Raw genomic sequence first — 16,606 nt, forward strand, 5'->3', positions numbered from 1 at the left:
CTGTGGAGATTATTCCTGATTATTAATGTGTCATTAAGCCACTGAAAAACTTAAAATATGATTATCAACAATTTGGTTCCAGTTATATTTTAACACAGTTTTCCCAGTTTATATTTGCTCACTATCTTGGAGGTAAAAACTGCATGTAATTCTAGTAATTCTGCTTGCAGATTTATATTTTTATGGTATTTAATATATATTTGCCAAATGCTTCAAAAATATCAAGTAATCTTGTAAGAATGGTAAGTATGTCTTTTTCATGAATTAGGAATTTGAACTGCCAACTTGACAAGCTAAATGTATGTGGCGTGACAGCGGAGTTATGTTAAAATAAAGTTTCACTAGTTTCTAGCTTGATGCTCACCTGAAAGTTTGCAAGTTTTTAAAATCTCTCTGTTCACAATTACAAGCAGAAATAATGTCACTTTTTGAATACTATGTTTTGTTGTATGTCCTTTCTTCAGGAAATTAGATTGTACCTTTGAGAATACAGCAGCAAAAACTTGATTGAACAGTTTACCTGTTTAAGGTTTTAATTCAGTTGTCTCCATATACTTCTGAACCCCACAGAGTCTGTCAGCTTTGAAGCTTTGTTGCATCTTCCTGCAACTTTATTTTTTTTTAATTTGTGTATTGTAGATGTACTATATTGAAAGTGATAATTGTGTATTACATGTAAGTGTGTTTTATTATAACTTTCTCTTTGTTTCATTTTTAGCTCCGTGTGGTGGGCATTTTTCATCTCCCAGTGGAGTAATCCTTTCTCCAGGCTGGCCAGGGTATTATAAGGATTCCTTGAATTGTGAGTGGGTGATAGAAGCTGAACCAGGACACTCTATCAAAATTACATTTGAAAGGTCTTGGCTAATGTTTTTCTTATTTAATATTTTCCAGTATTTAGCCAGAAGCAGAAATTTATTAGCTTTGTCAAAATATTCATTTGCACTCTAAAATCAAGTAATTGTATTATCAGGCGGGATTTTCCAAAAGATCTTCAGTGCCTTCAGGGTATAAATTTTATCTTCGTTGTAATTTCTAATTTGACGCATTGAAAAGCTTTTGAAATTCCTGCCCTCTTGCATATATTTAAGACTGTCTGGCCCAGTAAAGAAAAAAATCGTTTGTTTTTAAAGATCAGCATGTTTCGTTTGCTTGTAACCATGTTTCTATGATGAATTATATTTATGAAGTGTTTTATTTTTCCTCTCAAACCCATGAAATCTTCAACTCTGAAAATCTGAATCAACTAGGAAAACTGAATTGAATGCATTCATATTTTTATCCACCATTTAATTATCAGATCAGCTGTTCTTTTCTTGTGAAAGGACTGTGCTCTCAGGATGGAATGCCATTTTCCCCAAATTACTGCAGGATTCCACTTTTCCTGCATTAACTGCCTGTTACTTGGGACCTTTCCTGATTCCAAGGATTGTAATGTGCTGAGGACCTTAAATTTCTCATGGTAGCAAGACATTTAAGGTCTTCATGAAAAACTGAAACAGAAAGTGTAATTAGAAAAACGCTACGTTCTATGTATTTTCAAGGATGTTTTAGATTCTTTTTACTTGTAAATATTAATAAAGTTTTATGATGAGCCCATTAACAAAAAGGGCCTTTGATGATAAAAGTTATAGCACACAAATATCATGCAAGTAATTTCCAGTTGATGTTTATGCAGCATATTTTGACTTTCCTGATCATACTTAATGTAGAAGATACCACTTCATTTTAATACAGTTCAAAAGTTGTTTTTAGCAGGGTATGAAAATTACTGTCTTCTGTTAGGGAAAAATTCTCATGGTGATAAGTTTAACACTTTTTTTTAGTACTACAGCTTACACTATGAAAAAGTGTTCACATAACATTGTATACAGAGGACAAGCGATAGGGATACTTCAGTGGTGTTTCCTACCCTTAACAGGCAATGAAAGCTAGTCTTCTAAAATCACTAGTGCTAAACATCAGCTTAAAAGGAAGCTTTATCAGATTTCTGCGAATTAAAATACAAAAAAATACACAGTACACACAGTACACAGTATGCTAGAGATTGGAAGAGACCTCAAAAGATCATCTAGTCCAATCCCCCTGCCGGAGCAGGAACACCTAGATAATGTTACACAGGAATGTGTCCAGGCGAGTTTTGAATATCTCCAGGGAAGGAGACTCCACAACCTCCCTGGGCAGCCTGTTCCAGTGTTCTGTCACCCTCACTGAGAAGAAGTTTCTTCTCAAGTTTAAGTGGAACCTCTTGTGTTCCAGTTTGTACCCATTACCCCTTGTCCTAGCATTGTTTGCCACTGAGTAGAGCCTGGCTCCATCCTCGTGACACTCCCCCTTTATATATTTATAGACACTAATAAGGTCACCCCTCAGTCTCCTCTTCTCTAAACTATAGAGACCCAGCTCCCTCAGTCTTTCCTCATAAGGGAGATGGTCCACTCCCTTAATCATCCTAGTTGCCCTGCGCTGGACTCTCTCCAGCAGCTCCCTGTCCTTCTTGAACTGAGGGGCCCAGAACTGGACACAATATTCCAGATGTGAAGTGAGTAACTCTTTTTCGCAGAAATTAATCAAACTCATGTTATTTAAAAATTAAAAGGAAATTATTAGTTTTTTCTATTGGCTTGTAAATCAAAATTAAAAATAGAAATATTGGCACTTTCATTAACTCAAGATTTTGAAAAGAAAGATTTAATTTCAAATAATTTATTTTTTAATTCAGCATTTTGTTTTCAGCTACACAGTTGATGTGGACAGTTATTTCAAAGTGAAAAGTATTTACCTTTTTATTAGCAGAATTTTGTGCCAACTGGATTTTCTTCCAGTTTTATTATATCTGACAGGCTCTTGTGTACAATTTTTTGTTTGTAATGCATTAACACCTTGTCATAAAATTGCTTGACCTCCAGTACTCTTGTAGGTAAGAGCAATACGAACAAGATGTGGTCTCTTCAGATCACAGAGAAAGCTCCTGGCCTCCCTATAACCTGGTCTCATTGTGACATTATAACGCTTCTTTTTCCATTGCCGCTTATTTTTGACACTCTTGTCACTTGCTAAAAATTGGATTGATATGCAAATTGCTCAGATGCATCAGTCTAAGAGAGGCCCTTTACGTATAGGTGTGTGTATGCTTATTTGTTTCAGTGCAGGAGTACATGTAAAAAATACATGTATAAAAGTTCACAGAAATATAATTAGAAGTTTGGATGTAAAGCAAAAGTTGTGACAAAAACCAAATAATGAAAAAAATCTTTCTTACATACTGAAAAAAAACCTTTTGTAAACTACTAATGTTAGTAGTTTTATTTAGTCTGTATTATTAAAAATAATTTTTTTCACGCAATTAAAATTTACATTCTGAGACACATTACCTTCTTCTTTACACTCATTCTGACTATCCTTTTTCTGCTCCTTCTATTTGCAAATCTGCTGCTGGACTTTATAAAGACAGGAGTTTAATTTTGTTGACGTATATACTTCAGAAACTATAGCCAAAGGGCTTTCTTACATGATTAAAAACAACCTGTCATATTTTGCCCAGTTCTTTACATTTAACCATTGTCCTGAAAAACAAAGAGAAACTGTTTTTTTTTCTAGCTTTTCTTGGTGCAAATAACAAGACTTCCGCAATATGTGTCGTTATTTAAAAGACTTTTAATTTCGCAGTGAGGGTAAAACATTTACAGTACATGTCTAGAATCTTTGCATTCTTTCTTTTTTGGATTTTCTAAGAGAAAGGGAACAGGTCTTACACACGTTTTCTGTAGAGTGCTTTCAGAGGTTTCATAATAACTTTTTCATGTTCTGTATTATGATCAGTCGTGCATACTTTAAATGATTTATTCCTTTTGAAGCTATGGTAATATGTTTGATTTTTGTTACAGATCAGTAGCTTCTTAGGCTGAATTGAAATGATAGAAGTGAGAAATGCAGGTGCTATTCTTCATTGTAATGAAGTGTTTATCATGAAGCCTAATTATGAGTATTTAAATGCTAGTGATCTTAATCAGCAAACTACTGATTGGAGTACTAGTCACATCAGACTAATGAGTATACACTGTGCAGCAGGATATTCTACTTATATCCTGACACAGCACTGAGTTGATATGTTGTCTCTTAGAAACAAAAATGCATATTGTAAGTATTAAAGCAGCTTTATCTGTTCAAATAAGATTAAAAAATGTGTGCCATCTCCTGTATTAAAGCTTGTTTCACTTCTTTATGCTTGAATGATTTTTTTGTGAGTCTATCATAAGAATAGATCTCACATAGCAATAAAGTCATCCAGGTTAATTTAAGAAAGGTGGCTAGTTAAGTAGGAAGGAACACTGGAGTAGTCTCACATGAACGCAAAGTATTTTTTATTCAGTTTCCTATAGATCCCTACAGTTCTCTAACACTGGGTAATAACCACGTGATAGGTAAACAGGTAAGTTGAGCATCAAGATGAAGGTATTCAAGAAAAAAAAAAGCATCAGCCTTATAAAATAAATGTAAATTGACCAGTTTTATGAGCCATAATCAGGTACATAATCATGCCTTCAAATTTCTTTCAGCTCACCTCACTAAAAAACTGACCTTTTTTTTTCCCCACAATCTTCTCCTTATTTTGCTGTTGTTTATGGTATTGTATGTCATCTTTGAGCAACAAGAGGATTTCTGCTATGACTTTGGAGACTCAGCTTCATTTCATCATGCCTTGAGGGGCCTAATAGTTGCTTCACATTTATGGGGTCAATGCCTTTTTACACTTTCTGTCCCAGGTATGCTTTTGATAAGGGAACTAAGAAAGCAGAGCAAGACTAAATAGTCTGTTTCCAAGACTGATTCCGTTTTGCAAGGATTAGTGGGAAAAAAACAACTACTGGAAAGCCTTGTAGCTTTTTATCAACATAACATTGTTGGTCCATACGGGAACTAGAAAAAAAAAAGCAACTTCAGTTCTGCTTCTAGGTTTATCCTGTCTCATTTCTGTAACTCCTTCTTACTTTATTTCTGTGTTATTTCATGGGAGTGGGACATAAATAAAAGAAAATATGTTTTGGAGGTTTAATTCGGATTTCGCCAGACTCCTTTAGGTCATTAGGCTCAGGCTCATGGGACATAAATACTGGAATATGGAGTACGACAGAACATTGGCATTAGTCATACAGTTCCTTGAATGGATTTCACAAAGCCAAATTAGGCATCTAAGTGAATCAGAGAGAGAATTAGGAATAGCTGTAGTCTCCTTGTAGGATCCTGCTGTAATTGTTCCTTCTTAATTCTGAAAGGGTTTTTCAATAGTCCATCAGAGAGTCCATTAAAGCAGTATGACTGATACAAAGTCTGTCATAGCAAGAAAGAAAGAAGCCACAAATACCAAACAGGTGTTTGGGATTGCTGATACCATCTAAAACAAGACAAGCAAGGAGATAATGAGCGGCACTGTCACACTCAGCTTTTCCTCGAAATAGCACATATGCTGTCTCTAAATAGCCATTTTGCTTTGTAGGGCTTTCTAAATAGGATTTTTTTTTTTTTTTTCCGTAACTTCTCCCACTACTTTGGACTAAGCCTCAAGTGTCACAAAGACACTGGAATCTCAGAGCAGACTTAAGGGCTTCTATCTCTGCTTATGGATGATTTTAAGAGTATGCACTCAGATCATGATTCTTTTATAATATAAAGTAACTTGATGATATTTGTGCTAAATGTAAAGGTTATAATAGAAGAATGCATCAATATATGCTCTATATAGTTGACTTAATTTTTCTGAAAAGAAAAATCCGTTTCTATTACAAAATAGTATATGCAAGTAATATTAATCTTTCCTAACAAAATATGTCTGGCTTTTGTTTCCCGCAATGCAAAACAGCTCAAGGAGTTTAAAATTATTTCTCATCTTTCTAAGGCACTAACCTAAAATTTGGTTATTGTATTATTTTATAGGATAATTAATACTATTATATTTATATTGTAAAATAAATATGCAGAGAAATAATTAAAAGAATATGATCGGGAAAAACATGGTTTAAAAATGTGGCTTACTTTGCATGAGTTTACTGAATTTGTTTCAGCTGGTCCTTATATTTGTACCTCTGTGTTTTTCCTCAATTCCAGATTTCAGACGGAACTCAATTATGATGTTTTGGAAGTTCATGATGGGCCAAATTTATTATCTCCGCTCTTGGGATCCTACAATGGTACACAAGTCCCACAATTCCTGTTTAGCAGTAGCAATTTCATTTATCTTCTATTTACAACTGACAACAGTCGTTCTAACAATGGATTCAAGATTCACTATGAAAGTAGGTCATTCTGAATTGTATTATTTGATTTTCCCATCAATGCCTATCCTGGTCATAAATAACTGAAGGTGCACAGGTGTTGTCTTTGTAAATTTATGTTAATTTTCAGACAGAGAAAGATTTAGTGATGTTAAACTGCAAAAGGCATGACCAGTAATTTCACTTGCGATTTAATGTCATTGCTGTACTGATCCATGAATCAAAAGGTAGGAATGGGAAGCATATGTCTTTCTTCTGGATGTTGCTTTATGTCCTTGTATTCTTGTATTTTATACATTTTTTTGTGTGTGTAAAACTGTGCAATATCAGAAAGATTGTGAAAATCTAAGCAAATAACTGAATTACTGTCCTGATTGATGTACCTGTAGCTCTACCTGAAGGTAATGGGAAATGTAGTTTACACTAATGAGGTGAAAATCAAGCTATGGAATTGCTTTATTATGTTTTTTTAGGGACCGTATCACCATTTTTATGTGATTTGTTCTGCATATATTTTTGTTTAATTCTTACTGGTTAATTGTCTTCCAGTGCAGTTCAATTCCCTTTTCTGGAAAATAGGAGTGAATAATGGTCATCTATTCAGCATTTCCATTTTAAAATATCCAGTTGAAAGTTGAAGTTTTTTTATATGTTCTTATTTTCTATGGTAATTATTTCTTTCCACAATTAATTTATCTGTGAGGAAGGATATTTTATGCCTTTTCTGTAGGAATAAGAGGAATAACACACATAAGAATTGTTACACTGAACACTCCTTCTAATTTGCTAGCTTCAATAATATTCCTAGAGGTTTTTGCTCCTTTCTTTGTTTTTCCCTGACTCTTTTATAATGAAGTTAAACTCACTAGGAAAAAAAATCTAAAAGGTTTAATTTTTTAGTACACATTAAAATTCTCCTTATCAAGTCAACTACTTGTTACTCTCTTTTGTCCTTTTATCTTCTCAATATCTCACATTCAAATAACTGATCAATGTAAATATTTCAAGAATAAATTTCATAAGAAAGAGAAAGCAGTTTAACCAGGATAACAAAGTTTTATCAGGAAAAAAATAAATGCTGGAAATCAGAATCTTGTGTGATGATCAAAGTCTTTGACATCAGCATCAGGGACAAAATCACTTAAAGTTACTGAGGTAGGATCAAACTAAGTATCCTGTTAATTATGTGATGTTTTTATCTGCAACAGTGGCAGGATGCAATTCATTATGGACAACATCTTATAATGGTGACACAGAGAAATACAGTGCAAGGTTAATTCACTGAAAATGTGTCATAATGAAGCCTTCACCCCCCACTCACAGCACAGTGAATTACTTAAATTAATAATAATTTAAAAATGTAAGTTTATTTGACTTTTTTTCATTTGTCATTGGTTTTTAAATCTAGGTGTAACAGTTAATACTTACTCCTGCTTGGATCCTGGCATACCAGTGCATGGACGTCGTTATGGACATGACTTCTCTATAGGTTCCACTGTGTCATTTAGTTGTGATCCAGGTTATAGGCTGAGTCATGAGGAGCCTTTGCTATGTGAAAAAAATCACTGGTGGAGTCACCCACTCCCAACTTGTGATGGTAAGGATGAATGGATTAATACAAAGTGCCTTAAAATATACACATTTTGCTAAACTATTATTAGTCAGAAAGAATTAAACATTGAAGCTTGTAATACCTTTATTGTTGGAAAAAAAAAAAGTAGAGGAATCTAATATCTCTGCGTGATGAGATATTAATAAAAGTAGAAAATTATATATAAGTCTTGAAATCAAGAAATTATTGAAGATACATCTGTCTGAATGTATGTTACCATGACCTGATTGCCAGTTAGCTAACAGTATGCAAGGTTAATGTATATCTGCTTGTAAAACTCTGATTGCAAGCTGCAAATATTTGTGGCTGGGTATCCATCTATGGACACAGGCCTGCTGACATATGAAACATGAGATGTGGTTTGTTTATAGCTGACCCAAAACCAGCATTTTGTCCTGTTATTGTATTGATCACTATGTTCGTAGGTTGTTAACAGAACTTGACATCCATGAATCACTGTAGGAATTAATTATGGCATCATTATGCATAGTGATTGTTAAACCAGACAAAAACAGGTAAAGTAAGATGTCATATATTTTGGAGTCTCCATCATATCATTAAAAAAAGTCTGTTTGAAGAATTACCTAATATATTTAGTAATCTCTTGTTATCAAAATTGTTTATTTTAATCTGCTTTCCTAGTTAGGGTGATATCAATTATATTCAATGTTTATTAAGTTGTACGTTTGAGATGTTTTCCTCTCAAAATTATTTTTTTTTTCCTTTGAGCATGGTAAACACTTTTCTGATGATAAAAATGTTATCAGGAATAATGTACCCACTTAATTCTAGAGGGATATTTAGTTATCAGTGCTTTGGGTTTATATTTCAGTAGGTTGAGCATGTCAGTATATGATGAAACTCAAAATTTTTGGTGGTAGAAAGGGGCGTAAATAATCAATCACTTTCCTGAAAATGGCACTCTCATTCAGCAAGCCCATTTCCCCAAGGATTCTGCTTCTCAGTCAGGTTTTTGAATGAAGAATTGTGGGATTCCCACAGCTCACAGTCAAGGGGACTGTATTTTGCTGAATAGGCCATAAAAATAAGATGTGCTTATTTATGGTGACAGTCAGTAGATGGTAACAATCTAAACTAAACAGTACTAACACGCTCACTATGAATACTGTGCTCTGCTGTGAAACAAACTTATATATTGTGATAAATTGCTTCCTTAAGATGCTGAGCTAGCATGCAACTCATGACGTAAATGAGATGTTTGTGGTTTTTTTTTTTTCAGGGCACATTGCTAAATGGCTATTGTCCATTGAATAAATATGCTCTAAAGTTATGATTGAGTGCATTTATTCTAGTAAATTTAATCAATTTATGGTTGAACTCATTTTAATTTTATTGCTGAATTTCTTCTCTGGTGGAATGTTTTTAAATAGTATCCAGAGTCTTTGCACCCCCAGGGAAAAAAGGACATTTGCTAAATGGGCTTTTATTTCCATAAACTGCAAGTATGGGTTTGTATATTTGTTGTGATCTAAACCCAGCTGATAACTCAGCACCATGCAGCTGCTCACTCACCCTTCCTCCCTTTCCCCCTCTATCTCCTGGGTAGGATGGGGAGGAGTATCACAAGGATATAAACCCAACTGGTAGAGATAAGAACAGTTTAATAAGTAAAGTACAATATAGTACTACTACTAGTAATAATAATAAGGGAAATAATAAGGGGGGAGAACGTAAAACTAAAAGGGGGAGTGGGAGAGAGAAGCCAACCAAAACCAACACAAGTGATGCATAATATAATGCTCACTACCTCCTGACCAATATCTGGCCTGAGCACCAGATAGTCCCTTCTGGGTAACTGCCCCCACTTTATACAGTTTAGATAGGGGGCATGATGTGCTGTGGTATGGAATACCCCTTTGGCTAATTTGGATCAGGTGTCTTATCTCTCCTCCCTCCCAGCTTCTTGTGCCCCTCATCACTGGCAGAGCATGAGACTGAAAGGTCAGCCGTATCCTGGGCTGCATGAAAAGGAGCATGACCAGCAGGTCAAAGGAGGTGATCTTGTCCCTCTGCTCTGCTCTCGTGAGACCTCACCTGGAGTATTGTGTACAGTTCTGGTGTCCTCAACAATAAAAGGACATGGAACTGTTGGAAGAAGTCCAGACAAGGGCCACGAGGATGATCAGGGGGCTGGAGCACCTCCAGTGCTGTGTGGAGAAGGCTGTGTGGAGACCTCCTAGCAGCCTTCCAGTATCTGAAGGGGGGCTATAGGGATGCTGGGATGGACTCTTCATTAGGGATTGTAGTAATAGGACAAGGGCTAACAGGTTCAAACTTAAACAGGGGAATTTTAGATTGGATATAAGGAAGAAATTCTTTACTGTAAGGGTGGTGAGGCACTGGAATGGGTTGACCAGGGAAACTATGAATGCTCCATCCCTGGCAGTGTTCAAGACCAGGTTGAACAGAGCCTTGGGTGACACGGTTTAGTGTGAGGTGTCCCTGCCCATGGCAAGGGGGTTGAAACTACATGATCTTAAGGTCCTTTCCAACCTGTCCTGGGTTCAGCAGTAGCAGTCATTTTTCTCCTTCTTAGTAGCTGATGCAGTGCTGTGGTTTTGACTTTCAGCCTGGGAGCAGTGCTGATAACACCAGTGTTTTTAGTTGCTGCTCAGTAATGTTTACTGTGACCAAGGACTTCCTGAGTCTCATGCTCTGCCAGGGAGATTTTTATTATTTATTTTTTTAAAAGAACTATCATGGTTTAAGCCCAGCTGGTAACCCAGAAACATACGCCGTTTGCTCACCCCCCCCTCTTTCCTTCCCCCACTCCCTAAGTGATGGGGTGAAGTATTGAAAGAATGTAACTCCCATGGGTTGAGATAAGAACAGTCCAGTAACTAACGTATAACACAAATCACTACTGCTACCACCAATAATAGTAATGATAAGGGAAATAACAAATAACAAGGGGAGAGAATACAATTGCTTACCACCCACCGACCAATACCCAGGCCAACCTGAGCAGTGATCTAGCCCTTGAGGTAACTCCCCCCCCCGTTTATATACTGGGAATGATGTGCTGTGGTATGGAATACCTCTTTGGCTAGTTTGGGTCAGGTGTCCTGTCTCTGCTTCCTCCTAGCTTCCCCTCCTCCCTGGCAGAGCATGAGACTCGGAAAGTCCTTGGTCACAGTAAACATTACTGAGCAGCAAATAAAAACATGGGTGTTATCAGCTCTGTTACCAGGCTGAAAGTCAAAAACACAGCACTGCACCAGTTACCAAGAAGGAGAAAAAATGGCTGCTACTGCTGAATTCAGGACACAACCCTAACTATTCTATGATTCTGTGATTCTATCATCAGGATAAACACTACTGTGCAACAACTAAAACGTTGGTGTTTTAGCAGTATTTTCAGACTAAAGCCAAAACACAGAACTGAACCATTTACTAGGCAGATAATTATCCCAGCCAAACCCAGGGCAATAATTGTGCCATTTGTAAATTCACTGGTCCTTGTTCCTGCTCATTCAGTATATTACTCTGTCAGTTTCTGAGGAGCAAAGTTCTTTCTCGATTGTTCTTTCTGATAATTATGTCTTTTTGATAATTACATCATGTAGTGATATGCAGACAAATCATGATAATGGTGCAGACAGATTATGACAACTTGTGTTTTGGAGGAGGAGGTGTGTAGAAATGGAAAAAAATTTAGATTTCTTAGAAGCAGTTCTTCCTCAAAGTAGATGGTGTTGATTACAATTCTATTCTATTTCATGAGGTTCGGATATTACACAGATAAGCATCAAAAAAAGCCTATCAGAGAATTCACACTTCATTGTCTACAGGAACATTTAGACAATACTGAGAATGATGATATGAAAGTGAACAAGCAAACTGTTTTCCTTCCTTAAATTCTTGTCTGAGGGGGTGATTATGACAGGCTGTGTAATTCATTCAAAAGTAATTAGTTTTGTTTCTTGTGTGTATCTATACAGATAAGGTGTGCACACTATTTTGTTATTGCACATATGTATTCCATGTGTGTGTGTGTATGCATACATAAGCAAATACAGTTCTATATTTACAGAAGTGTAGCAAAGCATTTCTGGGGGAAAAAAAGATAGAGTGCTGACCTTTGAGGATAGTAGAATATATTTCTGTTCTCTAAATATTTACGGAAAATATTATCAAACAGTTACAGCTGAAAGGAACCTCAGAATGTCATCTAGTCCAAACCCATACCCCCCAAAATGGGTCTAATCTGCATGTTAGCTCAGGTTGTTCATGATTCTACACAACTGAGCTTTATGCCCAAGGAGGAAGATTCCATTTATTCCCTGAGCATTGTTTGGCCGCGTAATATACATTTTGAACATCTAGTGAGTACTTCTCATCTTCCAGTTAAATCTATTACCTCTCATCCTTTCACTGTGGTGAAAGCTACTTGAATTTATACAGTCCTTGAATTGCTGTGCAGTTTTCAAGACAACAACTCCAGTATGTTAAAAAAGGTTATACAACCATGATATTAAGACTTCTTCAAAGAACAAAAAGTAAACCCAATGATCTTTATCAAGCTATGAGTCTCTCTACAAGAAATGAGTTAGTCTGTAGACTGTTAAGAAGATACTGTAAAATGTACTGTTGTAAAGTATGGCAACATTCTGGATAGTTGTCTTGGCGAAATATTTTTTTATTTCTTTTCAAAAAAGGTGGCACTGATCAAGGCCTATACTACTGCCATTATTTTTTCTTCTTTGCTTCATGGATAAACAGCTTTTTTATTCACACACACCAGAGAAAAATGATTGGTACTACCATGTACATTAGTTTATTTTGAAATAGTTCATCTGAAGATATGGTTTGGTCATTACCATAAACATGCAACATTACCTAGGAAAACAAACATGCAAATAAATAACTACCATTCTTTTCAAATTGGAATATGTACAGGCTTTTAAAAACAGTCATACTTGAGAAAAATCAATGATTTTGACCTTTGATTAAAAAATACTACTTGTATTTCCTTTATACTATTCCTAGGTAACATCTAAACATGATTCATTGCATACTTATCTATCTGGACAGCCCTGAGCTACTTGACTGTGACCTTCTCCCAGTGCTTAAGAAATAAGAAGAATTTTGTCTCATCCCGCCCTTCCTACATGAATTTTAAAATGGAATTTTGCTTTTAATCTTTGAGTATATGTGAGAAAAAACTATTCTACTCAATATATGAAATATTGTATTAATCCAATTAAAAATGACAGAAAAATAAATCTAAAAGTTAGATACCTAATTAAGAATGTAAAGTACTTTTTATTCCCTTCAGCATAACATGAAATTCAATGCTAATACATAATAATTCTTATTCATTATTTGAATTAAAAATAAATATAGTCATTCCACTTGGCCTTTATTTACCAAAGAAAATTAATAAATAACAAGAAAAATGTTCAATCAAGATGGAAAACATTTACTGTTTAAATTGAAAACACCTAGATGTGCAAATGAATTGGCAAATATGACTTGTGCAGTACTATGAGGACCATTTCCAGGGAAAATATGTGGCAGGTACACCTGCCCATACCAAAGCCTAGAGACGCTTCCCACCACAGGCCAGAGCCTAGGTTCCCTCTGCACAGCTCTTGTCCCACCTACGTGGTGGCGGGTGTAGGGGCAGGAAAGTTGGTCCTGAGCCTATGGGGGCTGCATGATCATATGTGACCATAGCTCAGATCTGACCAGAGCAGCAGTGGAGCCCCTGGGAAGCCATTTTGTTTTGGTCTCCCTAGAAGCAGCAGGACAGCCCTTTTTTACAGGTCAAGAGCCCTCCCTTTCAGATGAGTGACTGCACATTTTGGATCATTGGCCATGAACTTTAAGAATCAGCAAAGTGGTGACGAATCTGTGTGACATCCCAAATCTGTAGTTGATGTTAAAGGAGATTTGAATTGAGTTTGAACAATTAATTTCATTTAGCCTTGATTTACTGGTTCTGTGGCATATAAGTGGGTATATTTGGCAGGATGTCCATAGAGGAATTGCTGTGGAAGCACAGATGGGACCCTTTTCCCCCAGGCGCATGATGGAGAAGGAGAAGTGGTTTGACCGAGGAATGGCCCTGGGGAGCATAGAATAATGCTGAGGATGTGGGGGAGGTGATAGAGGCCATGCATGCATCTTGGGCACGTGCTCAGTACAGGCACAGAACCATTTTACAAGAAGTGATTTGGAGAAGCAGTTGGAGATGGACTGTTTGAAAGAGGAATTGAAAAGAGAAAGAGCAAATGTGTTTATTGGAACAAAAAAAAAATTGAAATTATGCTGGCACGAGTGAAAAAAATCAAACCCCAGTGTTACGGGCAGAAACCCAGAGGATTGGGACAGGGATATCTGGGGAGATTCTGATGAGAGGAGTTCCAAAGAGGTGGAGGAGCTGGAGGAAGTGAATGTGCGACTCTCCAAAAACTGAAAGGAAGGCATTTCTGCAGGGCAGGAACCCCTAAACCATGGTCAGGACAGGAGTTCAAGGATTTTCAAATGGAGTTTTAGCATAAACCGAATGAAATGTGAATGGAGTGTTTGTGGAGTCTCTCTGATGGGGGACATCAGATACTGTTCAGTGACAAAGAAGCGAATGGGTTTTAGTGTCCAGAAGTGTTTTTGACCAACAGATCGAGAGGCTTCTTGGGCTGGGTGGTACAGCTCAGGAGCGAGGAGAGCTGGTCACTGTGGAAGTGAAGGGCCTATCTGAGCTACCAGAGGTGGTACAAACACTAAGCAGAGTAAGAGAGGGTTGCAGGGATCAGTGATGGCTGCTCAGGTACTGCCCAGCTGCCTCAAACAGTTCCTCAGAGGATGATCCAGCCAGTCAGTCACAAACCCCAGCCTGGTTTGATCTGGCCACCCTGCTGGGATCCAGAACCATCCCGAGGTGGACCAGGACAGACTTGGGGTTTGGAAAGGAAAGAGCTTTGGTAAAAAGTATTGCTGTGAAGTGTAACCTGAGCAAGGGGTCAACCCACAGATCACATCAGAAAACTGGTTTCCACCTGGAAGGAACAGCTAGGAGCCCAGAAGTACAATCAACCCTCCCCACATTCAGCCTTTAACCACTTTGCACCTTGGTGGGAGGACCTGAAGCAATTAACAAACAAGCAGCTGGTTTGGGACTCCAGCTGCTCTCTCTCCTGGTAAACTCCTGCTGATGGCCCACTGGTGAGGAGCAGTATGAACGTATCCCATGGGGCCAAAGTCAGTAAGTCTGGTATTTTCAATTGATACAGGGCCCAAATTAATGTTTTAAATAAATAGCAAGCAGAGAAATTGGGAATTAACCTTCAAGGAAATCTGCGAATATAGTGGGTGTAACTGAGTTAGCAGAAATTCCCCTTGGCTCAATCTCAACTCTGGCTACTTGAGGAGAAGAGGATGACAGCTAAGGAAGTGGCTTTAAGTCCTCACAAGGGAAAAACATGAGGGTTTGATGCACTGGCAGGCTGGCAATGGTCTGCCCAATGGCAGAGTGTGGAGTCCTGGATGCAGAGGCGGAAGCCCCTCAAGTGAGGCTCCTGCAGACTGCCCCTGCCCTGCCACAAAACAACCTACATCTCAACAGCCAAACAGGCAACCTCTTGAAGTGATTAAAGAGCTAGAGAAGACGCACATTGTAAGTTGTATGCACTCCCCTCAGAACTCTCCAGTCTGTCCAGTCCATAAGGCCGATGGCCAGTGGTGTTTAACAACTGATCACAGGAAGCGGAGTGGTAATACTTCATCATTGACCGCTGCTGTCCGGAGCATAACCTCTGTAGTGACAGTAGTACAGGCTGCTGCCCACCCCTGAATGGCCATTCTAGAAGTTAAAGTTATGGGTTTGTATAGTTCCCTAAGGGAAGAAGACAAACCTCAGTTGCTTTCACTTGGAAGAGCGTGCAGTACACCTTCAACCAACACCCCCAAGGGTATAAACACTCCCCCAGTATTGCTTACAGTGCTTTGGCCAAGCTCCTCCATATTGTGGAGGTGCCAGCAGGTGTCCACATATATCAATATATAGATGATACCCTAATTGGTGGAGCTTTAATTGAGTTTGAACAATACATTTTATTTAACCTCAATTTATTGATTCCGTGACAATATGGTAGAGGTGTTATGTCATTTCTATTAAGACATCTCTAAGCTAAAACAATAATTTTACTAAAATAATTAAAAAACCTGCCGCAGATACTCAGTGTGGTAGATGTCAGAACTGGAAATAGATAGCATGTCTTGGTCTCAAATCAGAAGGTAAAATAAAGTTTATGCTGTGAGTAAACTAGGCTACATTAGTTTCTACTAAGTTAGTCTTTTGTGTAATGTAACTCAAGTCTAAGGTTTCTTTTGGGAAGCTGATTATAATATGATGTCCATATTATTACTACTTGGCTGCATCCCATTTTAAGACACATCTGTAGTTGGAGAAGACATGCTGAAGTTTCTTAGTCTATGAAGAGCAGTATAGAAGATTCAAATGCTAACCCACTGTTTCAATTATTTTTAACTATTTATATTTTGTTTTTATTATCAAATTATACAGTAAGTGAAGACAACTTCAGAGTTAGGTTTTTACTTGGAAGTTAGAGTTAATTAAGAAAATGAATGTAATGTGGCATGTCTGTCTTTATGCACATATATATACTTATATTTAGATGTAGATATACATGTATTTAGATGTATGTATACACAAACACATCTGTGTATAAATAGGTTT

The 16,606-nt window shown here is 37.1% G+C and overlaps 1 protein-coding gene across 1 annotated transcript in view; it reads left to right on the forward strand.

Annotated features, from left to right (window-relative positions):
• CSMD3 (CUB and Sushi multiple domains 3) overlaps positions 1–16,606 on the forward strand; it is a 599,019-nt gene that overhangs the window by 341,143 nt on the left and 241,270 nt on the right. Inside the window, exons 17-19 of the mRNA XM_057415252.1 lie at positions 719–857; positions 6,106–6,293; positions 7,681–7,869. Of these exons, the coding sequence (XP_057271235.1) occupies positions 719–857; positions 6,106–6,293; positions 7,681–7,869 (516 nt within the window). The remainder of the gene's footprint in view (positions 1–718; positions 858–6,105; positions 6,294–7,680; positions 7,870–16,606) is intronic.

The sequence above is a fragment of the Pezoporus wallicus genome, unplaced genomic scaffold (genome assembly GCF_028554395.1).
Source record: "Pezoporus wallicus isolate ANWC-B61680 ecotype Strahan unplaced genomic scaffold, APGP_CSIRO_Pwel_v1 contig_3812, whole genome shotgun sequence".
Classification (NCBI taxonomy): domain Eukaryota; kingdom Metazoa; phylum Chordata; class Aves; order Psittaciformes; family Psittacidae; genus Pezoporus; species Pezoporus wallicus.